The sequence below is a fragment of the Salmo salar genome, chromosome 17 (genome assembly GCF_965601325.2).
Source record: "Salmo salar chromosome 17, fSalSal1, whole genome shotgun sequence".
In the NCBI taxonomy this organism is placed as follows: Eukaryota; Metazoa; Chordata; class Actinopteri; order Salmoniformes; family Salmonidae; genus Salmo; species Salmo salar.
The window spans coordinates 18778811-18795085 of NC_138307.1; the positions used below are offsets into that span (position 1 = coordinate 18778811).

A 16275-nucleotide genomic window follows, 5' to 3' on the forward strand; every position below is an offset into this window, starting at 1 on the left:
TTTGTGCAGGAAAATTCTCAGCAACAAAAGAGTGATCAAATTAAGATCTTACATCTGTAGTCGAAACGAGGCCATGTCTACAGTGGAATAAACTTTAACTTTAAAATGTATACTATATACTATAGGGTGTGAACCTTTTCTTTTGCACCTTCTCTCATTATTTTCTCTCTTCCCTCTCTCTCTCTCTTACTCTTTCTCTCTCTATCCCTCTCTCTCTCTCTCTCTCTCTCTCTCTCTCTCTCTCTCCCTCTCTCTCTCCCAGACTCCCCTGTCACCTTCGTAGACAAACAGGCAGTGAACATCATCACGGGTTACGAGGCAGAGAGCGTGACGCTGATGGGGGTTGTGTCTAAGGAGAATGCTCCCGTTCGCTGGCTCAAGGACTGGACGCCCGTAATAGGGGATCGCTTCCACACGGGGGTCGACGGCGCCACCCGGTTCCTCACCATTGACCCGCTGAGACGGTCGGACAGCGGAGAGTACACAGTAGACGCCAACACAGACGAGATGCACTTCAGTCTGCTAGTCAAAGGTTTTTAACTTCCATGTTCCCATTCTGTCTTTATCTAATTATATAGTAGCTGAAGATCAGGGGGGAGTACTGTGTTTCTTTAACCAACAGAGGTTAATATGATGCTATAATCCAAATCCCAATAAGAAAAGGTGACATAAAAATGCTGTTGTGAATGACTAAAGTCTTGTAAAGCAACGTGGGGTTGAAAAAATGCACTATGAATGGGGTTTCAGAGGGCGATAGAAGGTATCACCAATCTTAACAGCTCTCTCTCACTTGTGATCTCAGAGATGAGGGTGAAGTTTGCCAAGCCGCTCCACGACACCGTGGCCCATGCGGACGGCATGGTGACCATACGCTGTGAGGTGTGTAAGCCCAAGGCGGACGTCCAGTGGCTGAAGAACGGCGTGGAGATCGTCCCCAGCCGGAGGTTCACCATCCGGGCCGACGGCGTGGAACGCAGCCTCACCATCCACAGGTTGACCAGGGAGGACACGGGGGAGTACGCCTGCGAGTCCAAGGATGACCGCACCGCCGCCAGGCTCAGAGTCGAGAGTAAGTAGTACAGCCCTCAAAATGGGTGCAGGTTTTGGTTCCAGACCAGAATTAATACCCCTAATTAAATTAATCAACAAACCTTCGAGCCCGTCATTCGTTTTTCTTTCCTTCTCTCCCTTTCCCTTCCATCCCCCCAGTGCCCCGCGTGGTAGAATTCTTGACAGAGCTCCACAACACCATGGTGTTAGAGGGAGAGGACGCCACCTTCAAGTGCGTGGTGTCGCCAGAGGACGTGCAGCTGGTGTGGGGGATGGACGGTGAGCTCGTCGTCATGGGTGACCGTTTCCAGGCGACGCAGAACGGCCTGTGTCACACCCTGGTGATCAAGAGCTGTCAGATTCTGGACTCCTCTAAGATCACAGTGGAGGCTGAGGGGAACGTGTCTAAAGCCACCCTCAAAGTACAGGGTGAGTCCACAGCAGACCTGGGTCAAATATGTATGGCAAATACTTTCAAATACTTGAGATGCACTTGTTTAGCTTGACCTGAGTGTCAGATGGGAGCAGGCGACTCTCACAAGGTTGTTGCTGTAAATGAGAAAGTGTTCTCAGTCAACAAACCTACATAAATAACTCAAACGAAGCCTAAGGAAGTGGATTACCATACAAATGTGTATTCTTAGTGAACCATCCCTTTAACAGTAATGTTTTGTCCTTCCGGCGTTATCCAGAAGCTCAGGTGACCTTCACTAAGAAGATGGAGGCGGTAATGGCCGAGGAGTACGGAGACGCTACCATGGAAACAGAGGTCAGTCTGGACACGGGCGAGGTCCAGTGGATGAGGCAGGGTGTGGTCATCCAGCCAGGACCCCGACACACCCTGGGCCAGAGCGGACGCAAACGCAGCCTGACCATCTGTAACCTCAACCTCTCTGACCGCGGAACCTACCGCTGTGAAACCCTGCACGACCGCACGCAGGTCAAACTCAACGTGGAGCGTAAGACAATGTCCAAACACCATGTCATACTGATTGATAATGATAGGATTTCATCAGATACAGCCCTTAGCTGTGGTATATTGGTCATATACCACAAACCCCCAGGTGCCTTATTGCTATTATAAACTGGTTACCAACATAACTAAGCAGTAAAAATAAATGTTTTGTCATACCCATGGTATATGGTCTGATATACCACGGCTGTCAGCCAATTAGCATTCAGGACTCGAAATCACCCAGTTTATAATTATTGATATGAATAGGATTTCATCAGTTAGAGTAATGAACCAAAGTCTTCAACACAATGGCAGTGTCCTGTTATGCTTAGCTAATAAAACAACAGCTTGAGTCCAGGATTCTATTTGCAACTACTTTGCCTTTGAATATAGTAGCTGTCAACAACAGCTACAATGAATGTTGGCCTTCACTATCATGTATGGTGCTGCCAGCCGTCAGGCACTGAAACAACAATGGGTAAAGCCCTGTGGGTGAGAGATGGATGAAATGTTGGTATGTCATCTTACAATAGTATCCTATAGACTATAGAGTGATGGCTTTAGGTATGTTATCTTTTAACCTTCTGTCAATGTCTCTACCTCTACAGCCCGTAAGATCGCCATCCGTAAGGGTCTGGCGGAGACGGACACGTTTGAGCGGGAGACGGCCTCCTTCGAGGTGGAGCTGTCTCACACTGACGTGGAGGGCGTCTGGCAGAAGGACGGCATCCGGGTCAAACCCAGCAACCACTGGCGGGTGAGCTGCAACGGGCTGGTCCACGGCCTCACCCTGTCCAACCTTACCCTGGAGGACACGGGTACCATCGTCTTCTCTGCGGAGGGAGTCCGGACCTCTGCCAGGCTCACTGTCAAGGGTGAGGTATCATCATCATCATCAATAATCAATCAAATGTATTTATAAAGCACTTTTTACATCAGCAGATGTCACAAAGTGCTTGTACAGAAACCGAACCTAAAACCCCAAACAGAAAGCAATGCAGATGTAGAAGCATGGTGGCTAGGAAAACCTCCCTAGAAAGGTAGGAACCTAGAAAAAACCTAGAGAGGAACCAGGCTATGAGGGGTGGCCAGTCCTCTTGTGGCTGTGCCGGGTGGAGATTATAACAGTACATGGCCAAGATGTTCAAACGTTCATAGATGACCAGCAGGGTCAAATAATAATACCAGTGGTTGTAATGTAGAGGGTGCAACAGGTCAGAACCTCAGGAGTAAATGTCAGTTGGCTTTTCATAGTCGATCATTCAGAGGCTGAGACAGCGTTTGTGGTACAGAGATAGAGAGGGTTGAGGGTCAAGAACATCATCATGATTATCCAGTTATCTAATACAGGGCTCTTTAACCCTGGAGAGCTGTGGCTGGATTGGATATTATAGTATAGAACATTTCTTAACATTTCTTCCATGTTGTTCTTTCCCAGAGACTCCAGTGACTATCATGAAGGAGCTGGTAGACATGAGACTGGAGCAGGGCTCTCCTGCCACATTGGAGTGTGAGCTGTCCAGACAGAACGTGGAGGTCAGGTGGCTGAAGGTAATAGATATACAACCAATAGACCTGCCGTATTTGTGTCAGTAGTGTATTACCATGTTATATAGAAAAGGCACAGACAGGAAGTAAACAGTTTGATCTCATTAAATGTGTGTTGTCTATCCCTGAGAATACGGTAATAATGTGGGTCTCTGTCTTTCTTGTTGACTGTAGAATGGGACAGAGCTGAAGCCAGGGAAGACCCAGTACCGGATTTACTCCATGGGGAGGAAGAGGTTCTGTCAGCTGCTACAGTGTAGCCTCTCTGATGTAGGCACCTACACCTGTGACGTAGGAGACGTCAATACATCCTGTAACCTGGAGGTCTATGGTAATATACTGTACACTCTCCTTATCAAATCACTGCAGAACAGTTCATTTCAAGTGCATGTAAAACATCTCAGTACTCTCACCAACGGTACTCTTCATTGACCTCCAGTGTTCAGTTATAGTGACAGGAAGGCTGAAACAGGCCAACACAGCCAACCTTGTACTGCGTACTACTGCCACCTAGAGGTCATGGCTGCCTGACTAATGCTCTTCCATTGTTGGCATGGTTACGTTTGTTCCAATGTGTTGAACCAATCTTCCAATCTCCCTCCACAGAGCCTGAACTGGAGGTGCTACATGGGCTGGAGGACCTGTATGTCCAAAGGACCAGAATGCTGTGTTCATGTGTGAGGTGTCCATGGAGGACGTGACTGGGGAGTGGTACAAGGATGGACACAAGATACGACCCACTAGCACCATCAAGATACGCACAGAGGGTTAGTGATACATCGGTCCATCAATCAATCAATCAATCAATCAATCAGTTAATCCATCAAACCGTTAAACTTCATGATTGCGGGTGAATCATTTGTTCTTAATTGACCTACCTGGTAAAGTAAAGGTCAAATAAATAATAGAATAAACATTGAAATTCCATGTCTGTGTTTCTTCCTTCAGGGACCAAACACTTCCTTCTCATGTGCAACGTTAAAGCTGAGGATTCTGGGGAGATCCGCTTTGTGACTAAACAGACAGAATCAACAGCCTACCTCGAGGTGGAAGGTAGGGCTTTACCTACCGGGCTGCAGGTCTACCTCACCTATCTCTGTGTGATGGTCCAGCTGATCTGACTTCAGTTCTTATAAGCAGACAGAAACCCAAATCTCTGTTGTGGGTGAAGAACTCCCTGTGTGCATGATCTGACCTCAAATCAGTTCTCTTCACTGAAATATCTGCACTTCTCATATTTTTTCACAGAGGCCCCCGTGTCTATCGTGAAGCCTCTGAGAGACCGCACGGCTCTGGAGAAGCACCGCGTGATTCTGGACTGCACCGTGTCCACGCCGCGCTGTGACCTCACATGGTACAGAGGCAAGGCAGAGCTGGTGTCTTCTGATAGGCTAGAGATCCACAGTGACGGCTGCTACCATAAACTGACCATCCACGAGGCGACTGTAGAGGACGAGGGTACCTATAGTATAGAGGTTGGGGAGCACACGTCCACAGCCCAACTCCTGGTGGAAGGTGAGTGGATGGTGGTTTCTTGTAAAACAATATGACCGTATTGACATATTGTTGCTGTTGTTCGACATGTCCCTCTGTCACTTTATTCCTCTCAATCTCTCACCTTACCCTTTTCACATTTCTCTCTCTCCCTCACACACGTAGAATGATGTTCTTGACCTTTTGTGGAAAAAGTGACCCATCTCTTTTAACCCTCCATCCCCTTGCCTCTCCAGCCCAGTCCCTGGTGATAGAGAGAGAGCTGGAGGATGTGGCGGTGACAGCTCCTGACCAGGCCTGTTTCCAGTGTGAGGTGTCCGTGGCCATCAGCAGGCCCCCAGTCTGGACTCTGAACGGAGAGACCATCCAGTCCAGCCCTGATGTCCGCTTAGAGAACCACGGAACCGTCCACAAACTGAACCTGAAACAGACCAGACCAGACATGAGCGGGACGGTTACCTTCGCCATGGGAAAGGCCAAGAGCAGCGCCAAACTGAACGTGATGTGGAAGTAGAGGCAAGGGGGAGAGAATGGGAAATGTTGATTCTGTTATGATCAGGAATCAAATGTCTGAGACTGTTTTAGGGTTTGAAGGTACTATATAAGAATGCAGTTTATCTGATCTAGTAAAGCTGCATGTAATGAGCAAGACAGAAAAGTGGAATGTGATGATGAAATGTGGTACTTAAGCCCCAAACTACTGTTTTGATGTTTTACTCAATGGTTGGGGTTATGAGCAAAGCTGTCAGTTGTAAAGGACAGAAAGTAACCTTGGAGAGAAATGTTAAGAAGGGTGGATTCCAGTCAAGTCAAATCGGTATGCAACACTCTTGGGTGTCGGAAGGTGTTAGAATGGTGGGTATGAATGCCTGTGTGTATGGATATAAATAAATTGTACACATCTGTTAGACATATTTATTTTGAAAATATATTGATTGGAAAGGAACTTTTTAAAATTAATTTTAATTCTATAATTAAGTAAAAAATATTTTTTTCTAAAGATGTTATATTTTCCCTACTGTCATTAAATACTGACGCCCAGTTTGAATGAAGGGTTTTATCCAATAAACCCGTCAGACAATATCTTAGGATAGAGCTTACAAACATTGTTACTTTTGAATGTGCTTCGATGTCAAATCGTGGCTGTTTGTTTTGCTGAGGATGGAGTGCCTGAACACAAAAGCACCTTCACTGGTTATTTAATGATTGCATTTATGGAAGATATCATAATTAAAGAGTTCAATACAATTTGGTATGATAAAAAGACGTTACAGCTATTCAATCATAAGTCACATGAATAATCCATAATATATTAATTTCATTTTTTGGTTTGCTTTATTACAGTGCAAAACAAAATATACATATGTGTATAATATATGCATATATTATTTAATGTGTTTGAATACAGGAAGAAGAGGTACAGCAATAGGTCAAGGTCTCCATGGTGATAGAAAGCTCTCTTTTCCAAAGCACTGTGAATGACTAGGGAACAAAGCAGTTGAAAGGGACTGAATCTACTACAGTAAATATCCCTACTGAATTTTTATGACAGAAATCATGCCTTGAGATATGCAAAAAAACATTTAAAATGTGTGTAAATTGTATCTAGATGTCACATTATCTAGATGGCTGGGGGTGGTTTGAATTTCAAACCAGGATTCACCCAGTTCCTATTGTGTGTGTGTGTGTGTACAGTAAGGATAACTGGTATTCCTTAGCCATTAATGCATTGTTAGAGAGCCCACAACATTCTGGATTTGTACTACAGTGATTTCTGTTCCTCCTTTGGATAACACTAACAAAGGGCCAACCCACTTGCCAAAAGAAAAAGATGAATAATATTTTTTTTAATGTTGTCTTTTGTATCTAACTTGATTGACACAGGCACTTGGTGAGTGTTTAAGTTGGAATGTGAAATTTAGTATAACATGTTTTTAATAAATGTATTATTTCTTAATACTGAGATTTATCATGGGTCTACTGGTTATTTAAACTCTGAATCATCCTATTTCACAAGGTATTTTAGTAGGCATTTAGTCAACTCCAACACAGTGGCTTTTCCCCATGCATTCATAAAACAGTATCAATCAATACGAATCACTCAATCCATGAAACTACTCTTCCTGTTCACTTCCTGATAGACCATCTCTTAGTTTTTACTTACAAATAACAATTATTTTATTGTTCCAAACCCAGGTAAGTACCAATTTAATATAGTCCTACCTTGTGTCAGAAGCTTAAGAAGTTTAAAAACCAAAACTACCCAAATCCTACAATCTGGTCTAAAGAAGCATAGTATTTGCAGTCCATTAAAAAGAGGTTCTCAAAAAGGGAAAGTATTCAAGTACTGTTTCCAGTAAAAGGAGGGAGAAGTGTGCTTGTCAAAACCAGATGGCTAACACACACTGTCAACACCTTTCCTCCATGGTAAGGCTGGGCGTCACAGCAAAAATATATTTTTTGTCTAAATGTGTTTTATGATTAGTGCATGACCTAGAATGGCAACAAATAACTTCTTAGTGATTTTAATGGGCTTTCTCCATTCTGATGGTTTTATACTCAACCAAACCAGGACAAAACTGACAGTGAACTAGCCCAATTTGTAGCACTGTATCAAAATTCTGTTATTGTAAAAATATATAGTGGTATGTGGATCCATACCGGTATTCACAATAGTCGCCCAGCCCTCCTCCATGGATGTAGCGTTGTTACGGCAGCAAAGGGACGACCAACAGTTTGCTTGGACATAATCTAAATATGTTTTTCCAACACATATCCAGGTCCTCTTGCAGAATACCAATGGTTTTCCAGGCCATTGACTGGTACTGGCAGTGTGTCCATGTGTCTGAGCTGGAGCATTTAGTCTGTCTGGGTTGAGGTCCACAGACATTGTAATCCAAAAAATCCTAAAAGATTATATTGTAATTTAAGGTGCAGTTCAGTCATCTGACTACTGTATTTATGAAAACGGGTCCATTACCCCATATAAATGTTATCTGGCACATTATCGCACGTATTCCTATGGTTTTAATAAAAAACAAAATTAAACAAATACGATTAAGGGACATGGAACGTTTTGATAGCTGCAGTAACTGGGTAATGTCATTCTCTATGATTCCATCCCCCTTAACAAGTATTGATGCCCATTCTGCTAGTCATTATGATACTAGCTGAGCGATGAAAGAAGTAAAACCACTTGACTTACACAAAGCCAATGCTTTGCTTATTAAAAATGTTAAATTGTCTCTTGGGGAATAAGTGAATAAAATAAAAAACACATTAAAGTGTTAAAAGTAGTAAATATCCATTCATACAGCTATCATTTGTTTTTCCATACAGAGTTCTAGAACTGTTTGGTCTTCCGGAATCTTATCGACTCCAAGCCGGCGTTGTAGAACTGATTCTGATTGGATCCTGGGCATTCGCTCCCATTACCTTCCTGCTACATGTCTTTTCTTCATTGTGAAGAACGCTGTAGATTCCCTCTACTGACTGTCCTGTATGTTCCAATGACATTTGATGAAAGGCACTGTATAAAAACCTAACTCATTATAACCCACAACATCCATCTACACAAGCCCATCTGTGGTTGAGGGATGGTAGATTGTGTTCTGGAGGGTCAAGTCCTCCGTTTATCCAATAGAGGGCAGTAATAGCGTGGGTCTGAAGGGTTGAAGAAGAGGGGTGGGCTTGGAGGTCAAAGTCTTGTGGTTGATCTGGTGGACGGTAGGCTGAGGGGGTGTACGGTTGGTGTGAAGATGCTTTAAGCCCGCGGTTCTCGGTATGTCCTGTAGATGGCGGTAGTAGAGAGGTAGGGTGACTGACAGCACTGCTAGCTGGAGTCCCTCTGTTGCCTGAGCACCGTGTAGACATCCTCCACTTTACTGAGCCCTTCGAAGAAGGGGATTAGATCCAGGAGCTCGGTGTCGGCCATGTCATCAAACCACGACGCCACAGGCACCTGCAGCCACACACAGAAGGCACAGAGTCAGACATGTAGTTACAATGAGAATTACAATGGCGAGGCACCAGAGTCGGTCATACAGCTAGTTACAACGAGAGCAAGGCTCTGGTTTCAATGAACTTCAGTGACCTAGTTAGAATGCAGCTAGAGAGACAGCTGATGGCACTTTCCTTCAAGTGGTACGACATCCTGCTTCTACATGGTATAGTTTATAAATGATTCAGAAAAAAGGTTTATAAAGAGTTTATAGATAGATAACTACAGATTTAGAAACTATACAATTTTAATTGCAAAACGTTTTAACATAACTAAAAGTTTGATAAAGCCAGTCAGCCAACATCTGCCATCTTTTTTTTAAGTAATGGATGCTGAAAGAGGAGGAAAAGGAAGAGGAGTGGGCCAAGGAGGAGGATGAGGAGGAGAGTGGTTCTTACAGCGTTGTCTGGGTGGAAGACGTAGGAGGCTGGGGAGTTGTCTATGATGATGACCTTGTTCAGGTCCCTGCCCAGACGACTCAGGTCCTTTACGTAGTTCCCCCGGTGGAACACACACGACTCACGGAACAGACGGCCGCGGAACGCACCCCACTTATCCAGCAGGTCTGACACTGGGTCAGCATACTGGAGAAACACACATAGGGGTCTCCGTATCAGGTGAGGAAAACAAGTGACATTTGTGATTTCCTGTCTTTTGCAGGTTTTGACCAGCCTTAAAAAAGGTCCAATGCAGCTGTTTTGCTAGGAATGTTTGGGAGTGGTCTGAGTGCGGAGGGGAAACTGAATGCTCTCTGTTATTGGCAGTGAGGTTGGGAACTCTTTCTTATTGGTCTATTAACTAAATTTACTCCCTGGTGATGTCACCAGGCAGGCCAAAGCTCCATCCCACCAAAACAGGCTGAAATATAAGACAGCTCTTACACTAAAAGGGCATTAGCATTTTCACACTACTATTCCAACCACAGCGTGGAAATATAAAACACAGAAATATCACGTTTTTGACAGCAACGGGCCTTTTTAAACAAACTTGTTTTGAGTCATTTTCTGGTTTAACATGGTGTTGTCCTCACCTTAGCCAGGCTAGCTGTGAACAGAATACATTCAAACAGCTCTCCCATCCTCTTAAGGAACTCATCCACGTGAGGTCGCTTCAACACATATACCTGGATGGATACATTGTATGTTAAGTTTAAGGTCTAAACAAATAACCAAATACATTCTTTCCACCTCTCGTCTTTTCCAAAATGAAAAACATCCCCCCACTCAGATGCATTGAGCCGTCTTCTTCTTTCCGCGGTGGTCTGCTGCCGAGGGTCATAGTCCTGAACCAAGTCATGCAGAATAGGCTTTACCTTTCTGAACAAACCTATCCTGGATTACTTGAATCAGGCCCAGGCCCAAGATACACTGTTGGCTCCAACTTCAGAACCATGTAGGAGGTGATAGTCTCTCACCGTGACTCCAACGTTCCTTTTGCGGTAGAAAACCCAAGGCCTCAGATGCCATTCTAACCCAGCCCAGAACCAGCCCTGGGGAAAGTGGCTAGTGACTGGGCAGTTGGTAACATACAGATATACAGTATTGTAGGGAGCCATAATATACCTTGATAATACTAAAGGATTTAACATGGAAAGGTAGAGGCCGATGACATTGGTCTGTGATAGTTAAGCTCGTCACCATGCGTAGTGATAGGCTCACCTGATGAACAGTTCCATCGATCTCTACGGGAATGATAAAATCAGCATTGTTCACTGGCTGTGGGAATAATAAAGATACATTATTTAGAACAAAACCACTTGAAAGACATCCTAAACACCAGAAACAGAGTATACATGAGAGAAACCATGTGTATTTAGAATATTTAGAATACAAAAAACAGCTAGTCTGGATGTGTGAAAGTGGCAACAATGACAGAGATGTCATTGTGACTGCCAACAATAACACTGTGGAGAAACCAATCTCTTTCCTCGCTCTCAGAGTGTTTCTCATTACTATTGGACATTACTGCCTGGTGATGTCATGCTTTCACAAGAGGGGAAAAATCTCTTTCCATAAAAAGAAAACAGGAGATGCAAAAAGGCACACAAAAACATGTGTGTCCATAGCATTTGCGAGGATAACCCCAAATTAAATGGTACAGCAATTGTATCAAAGTTCACCAATAGCTTTAGAGCTCATGGATGATGGGAAAATGCATCTGTGACTATATAATATTACTACTGTAAATGGTGCGGCAGTATGTTCCTGGTCTTACCTTGAATGAGCTGTGGACCAGTGTTTCATCCAGGTCTATGACAACACAGATCTTCCCTGCGTCTTTTGACTTGGCCTGAGGCAGCAGCGGTCTGACTTGGACCTGAACCACACACACCCCCAATTAACGTACACAAACCACAAACTACCATTTGTCATGATACATGTAAAATACAAACTACACTGACATAGACCTAAAAAAAACACCAACATCAAGTCACGTCATACATTTACTATGACATCAAAAAACACACAAACAGCATTTACCTGGACCTACACAAACACTGCATATACAAACTAGACCACAGCATTTACCTCGCCCTACACAAACACTGCATATACAAACTAGACCACAGCATTTACCTCGCCCTACACAAACACTGCATATACAAACTAGACCACAGCATTTACCTCGCCCTACACAAACACTGCATATACAAACTAGACCACAGCATTTACCTCGCCCTACACAAACACTGCATATACAAACTAGACCACAGCATTTACCTCGCCCTACACAAACACTGCATATACAAACTAGACCAGAGCATTTACCTGGACCTACGCAAACACTGCATATACAAACTAGACCAGAGCATTTACCTGGACCTACGCAAACACTGCATATACAAACTAGACCAGAGCATTTACCTGGACCTACGCAAACACTGCATATACAAACTAGACCAGAGCATTTACCTGGACCTACGCAAACACTGCATATACAAACTAGACCAGAGCATTTACACAAACACTGCATATACAAACTAGACCAGAGCATTTACACAAACACTGCATATATAAACTAGACCAGAGCATTTACCTGGACCTACACAAACACTGCATATACAAACTAGACCAGAGCATTTACACAAACACTGCATATATAAACTAGACCAGAGCATTTACCTGGACCTACACAAACACTGCATATATAAACTAGACCAGAGCATTTACCTTGACCGGCACAAACACTGCATATATAAACTAGACCACAGCATTTACCTGGACCGACACAAACACTGCATATACAAACTAGACCCCAGCATTTACCTGGACCGACACAAACACTGCATATACATAGATTATAAAACATCCCTGGACCATTAAAGAGAGCAGTGGTACATACCTTGGAGACAGTCCCGTTCTCCTCCACCAGTAGCGGGGCGTTGTTGTTGACCGGCGGGGGCTCAGCCTGGTCATGACATAGGCAGCAGAAGAGGCTGTGGAACAGGCCTCGACTCCTGGGCTTCTTAGATGACGAGGGTGGGGGACCTGGAAGAAAATAATGGGTCCATCCGTCAGTCACACAGTCTTCCTGTATCTATTTACTCTCACTTCTCCCTGATGTGGTTTATTCACCGAGTTTTAACTTGAGACACATGTACATGCTGTAGTTTGTACATGTACATGCTGTAGTTTGAACATGTACATGCTGTAGTTTGTACATGTACATGCTGTAGTTTGAACATGTACATGCTGTAGTTTGAACTCTTGCGTAACTTGTGGGGTGATGTCGATTGAACGTATGCGTGGAAATTCCTGGAGCCGAGTTGGGATTTGTCCCGATGCGAACAACCTATTTCTGCAGGTATACTGTATGCTCAAAGGATAATACATGTGATGTAATGGTTGTTTTTCCAAGTTAAATCCAGCAGAATTTATTTCATATATAGCATCTTTAGTCTTTGACTTCATTGCGGTCATTTCGCGTCAACCTGATGCCCTTTTCCCAATGGTTTGAATGAAAAACCATTAACAGATAAAACAGACTTTACTTGGTTATTAGTTATAAGAGGAATGTCCTTTAGGCAAGAGATATGATTGTGCAGCTTTAATATTTCCATGAGGAATATGTAAACTTAGCTAAGAAAGTCATGAGGGGCATGTCACTTCAAATCAGTGACAGTTTGAGTAGCCACTTAAATCACTACATCTAACTCAATTTATTATAATATCGAATCTCTATTTCTAAGCGTTGCCTGACTATGACTGCCATTCTTGGAATAAAACATTTTCTTAAGATTAAGACTAAACTGACTTCACTTTTATGTAGAGTTTTTGTTTAATATAATAAAGCTCTAGAGTTCCACTACTCGCTCTCTGCAAACTTCTGCCCAATCAGAAAAGGGACAAATGTTTTCCTTAAACTCTCCTCCCTTTCATTCTCTTTATTCCCCGTCTTTCTCTCACTCGCAACGTGACCGTGTTACAAACTCTTTCACTGTCCCCCCCTTCTTTCTCTCCCTCTCTTTCTCTGGCCCGTTCCAGACCTGTGACCCTCCTCTGCCCACTGCCACGTCCAGGCCAAACTAAAACAGGAAGGGGAAATGCAGGGGCAGATCAGAGGGGGAAACACATCGTGTCAGCCCACCACCACTGACGCAGCAGGATCAGATGTCACACAACAAGGCAGGTTACAGAGAGCAGACAGCGGCCTGGGAATAGGGCCTCAGCAGGGATACGTCTAATCCATTACCTCTCCTTTAAAGCTTCAATATGTAACTTTTTGGGCGACCTGAAAAATGTCACATATAAATGTGTGTTATAAATCTGTCATTCTCATTGAAAGCAAGTTGAAGAAGCAGTAGATCTGTTCCATGTACACTATTTCTATGCTTCCCATTCTTAAGTTTTGTTTTTACTATTGGTTTTGTACACCAGCTTCAAACAGCTGAAAATACAATGTTTTTGGTAATGGACAAATATATTTCACAGCGGTCTAGATGGTACAATGATTCCCTACACTATACATGCTTGTTTTGTCACAAACTGAAATTACACAAACTATTAGAATTTTGGCAACCAGGAAATAGTCGAGCGATTTCTGCATAGTGTATCTTTAAGAGAGGGGCCCAATTCCAAACCAGGCCCTCCCTAGGCCCTAGATCCTGGTTGAGTCTCCTGCCTAACAGATATGAAAGGATTGAAAGATCAACCAGAGGGCTTTCAGGAGCTCTTATTGTATCACAGATACAGTAGATACTGCGTACCTATCAAATCCTTTCACATCTGATAAACAAGAGGAGTCTCTGGGTTGGTTTGTGACCAGTAACGCAGGTTGCCCATTGGCCCAGGTCAGCTAGAGACAGGAAGTTACAGCGTTAAACAGGAAGTCCGTCAAAGTCATGGGCTCTCACTCCATTTGTGTCTCCTGGGCATGGCTTTCACACAGTGCTTCCCTTAGGATTTATTTCAGCCATGGTGGCAAGGTACGAGGTATATTGCTACTGGCGTTAGTGCAATGACATGCTAGCTGTTCCCATAGACTTCCATAGACTTGAGCCAACGACTATCCATTTAAAAAGTGTGTCTATGAATATAGGGAAACACTGCAACATAAACCCTTCTCTGAGAATATTTGTTTTGATAACACATTACTATACATTTAGAGGAGCTACTCATACCAGGAAATAAAACTACAAGCTACCTGGTACGATTACATCACACACACTAAATACAATCCCTACTTGGTGCCACCTCACACCTTGCTTGACACATTATCGCCAGACTTCTCTGAGGTCTATCACTGAGACACAGCTACCACTCCGACAACGTTGTGACCAAGTTGTGGACAACAAACCAAGATGGCATTCCTCATATAGCCTATGGCTGTAGTTAAACTTTGCCATCCATCGAGTTGTATGTTGCCAATGAGGAAGTACAAGGTGCGTGGGCAGGCCTTAATCTCTGTTTTGAATGGGTCATTATAATGTAGATACTAGGGCAGGCTATTGAAGCTGTACAGTCCTCTTGTGGTAACTGCTGATTGCATAACAGCGGGAAAAGCTTTTCAAGAACGCACCACCCATAAAACATGTTAACCAGTCTTCTAGAACAATGGTTCATGTAAACAAATCACACGTTTACAAATGCATCAGTCTGTAGCCTAGTGCACAGCTGCGGTTTAAATGTTAAAACTCTCAACAAGTTACTTCAGAAGTGTTCGCTTTTGTAGGAGGCCTATGGCAGACAGCAACTGCAGCCTCCTCAATTAATTGTAGCTAGATTAGGCGATTTGATTGAGTGGTCTCGTCCGTCCTCATCGCAGTAACCTTGCCTGTCAAAAAGTTGCGTCGCGTATCACAACAATGTTGCCATTCAGTGGTCACACAATGGTTGTAGACGATTGCAGATTTTATACAGTTTCGTTTCGTAAACACTGTCCTCGTCTTTGAAAACACCCAATGGACGATGAACTAGGCTAGCTAACTGTGAAAAGTTTTGAGTGTGGTGCAAAACAACTGGCGTGCATCTTGAGAACTTTCTCCAAAACTTACCCTTCTCTCTATTCGCCTCTTCATCTCGACTAACTTGCGTGATTATTGAGGACTGGTGGTCCATTACACCAGACTTTATCCACAATAGAAACTAAAAACTTTGTTCCGTTTTAGATTGCTCGCTGACTAGGAACATTCAATTATAAATGTGCACAAAGTTACATAACCGCAAACACTATATAAATACATTACGCATCCAAACGATTACATTTCTCGGCTATTCAATGACGTACCAGACCGGTATAAAACCTACAAATAAAAGTTATAGACGTTTAAAAGGGAGTTGGTAACTTTGTTTCAACATGGAGTTCAACTCCGCTCTCAATTTGAAGATACAAACATGGAACTCGGCGGTTTCAAGGCTTCCCATTCCTTTTAAAGTGGCACACAAATGTATGATTGTGCACCGAGAGCGGCAGTCCACTTTTGCAAGAGCACTCGACAGACTACGACGGTCCCTTGAACCATAAATTATAGGCCTATTGTAATTCTGCGTTCATAACGTCTTGTAATTTCGTAAATATCAGGATATGACTGGGAGAAATCTAATTGAACGCACCTCCAACTGGTATTACTAGTGGGAAACTCGTCTATCAACTCGTCTATCATTCCTGTGCTCCGAGTTTCCCACTTGCACCTCTCTGACCTAGTTTGTCAACAAAAAAGACAGCAAGCATGGCGGCATCTTCAGTAATTGTTATTTATGGTAAGAACAAAATACAAATTGTTAATACA

The 16275-nt window shown here is 43.4% G+C and overlaps 2 protein-coding genes across 2 annotated transcripts in view; one reads left to right on the forward strand and one right to left on the reverse strand.

Annotated features, from left to right (window-relative positions):
• LOC106575610 (obscurin-like protein 1) overlaps positions 1–7016 on the forward strand; it is a 19523-nt gene extending 12507 nt beyond the window's left edge. The window contains 12 exon segments of the mRNA XM_045699110.2: positions 263–532; positions 803–1069; positions 1210–1479; positions 1743–2009; positions 2614–2880; positions 3444–3556; positions 3728–3884; positions 4160–4201; positions 4204–4320; positions 4502–4606; positions 4802–5068; positions 5284–7016. Coding sequence (XP_045555066.2) covers positions 263–532; positions 803–1069; positions 1210–1479; positions 1743–2009; positions 2614–2880; positions 3444–3556; positions 3728–3884; positions 4160–4201; positions 4204–4320; positions 4502–4606; positions 4802–5068; positions 5284–5561 — 2420 coding nt within the window. The 3' untranslated portion in view covers positions 5562–7016.
• On the reverse strand, positions 6364–15889 carry LOC106575604 (carboxy-terminal domain RNA polymerase II polypeptide A small phosphatase 1). The gene is made up of 7 exons (XM_014152209.3): positions 15541–15889; positions 12390–12535; positions 11262–11363; positions 10706–10762; positions 10078–10170; positions 9446–9631; positions 6364–9008 (listed from the first exon to the last, which is right to left on the reverse strand). The coding sequence occupies exons 1-7, from the start codon at positions 15602–15604 to the stop codon at positions 8880–8882; spliced, it is 777 nt and encodes a 258-aa protein (XP_014007684.1). The 5' UTR covers positions 15605–15889; the 3' UTR covers positions 6364–8879.
• Between the last annotated feature and the right edge of the window lie 386 nt (positions 15890–16275).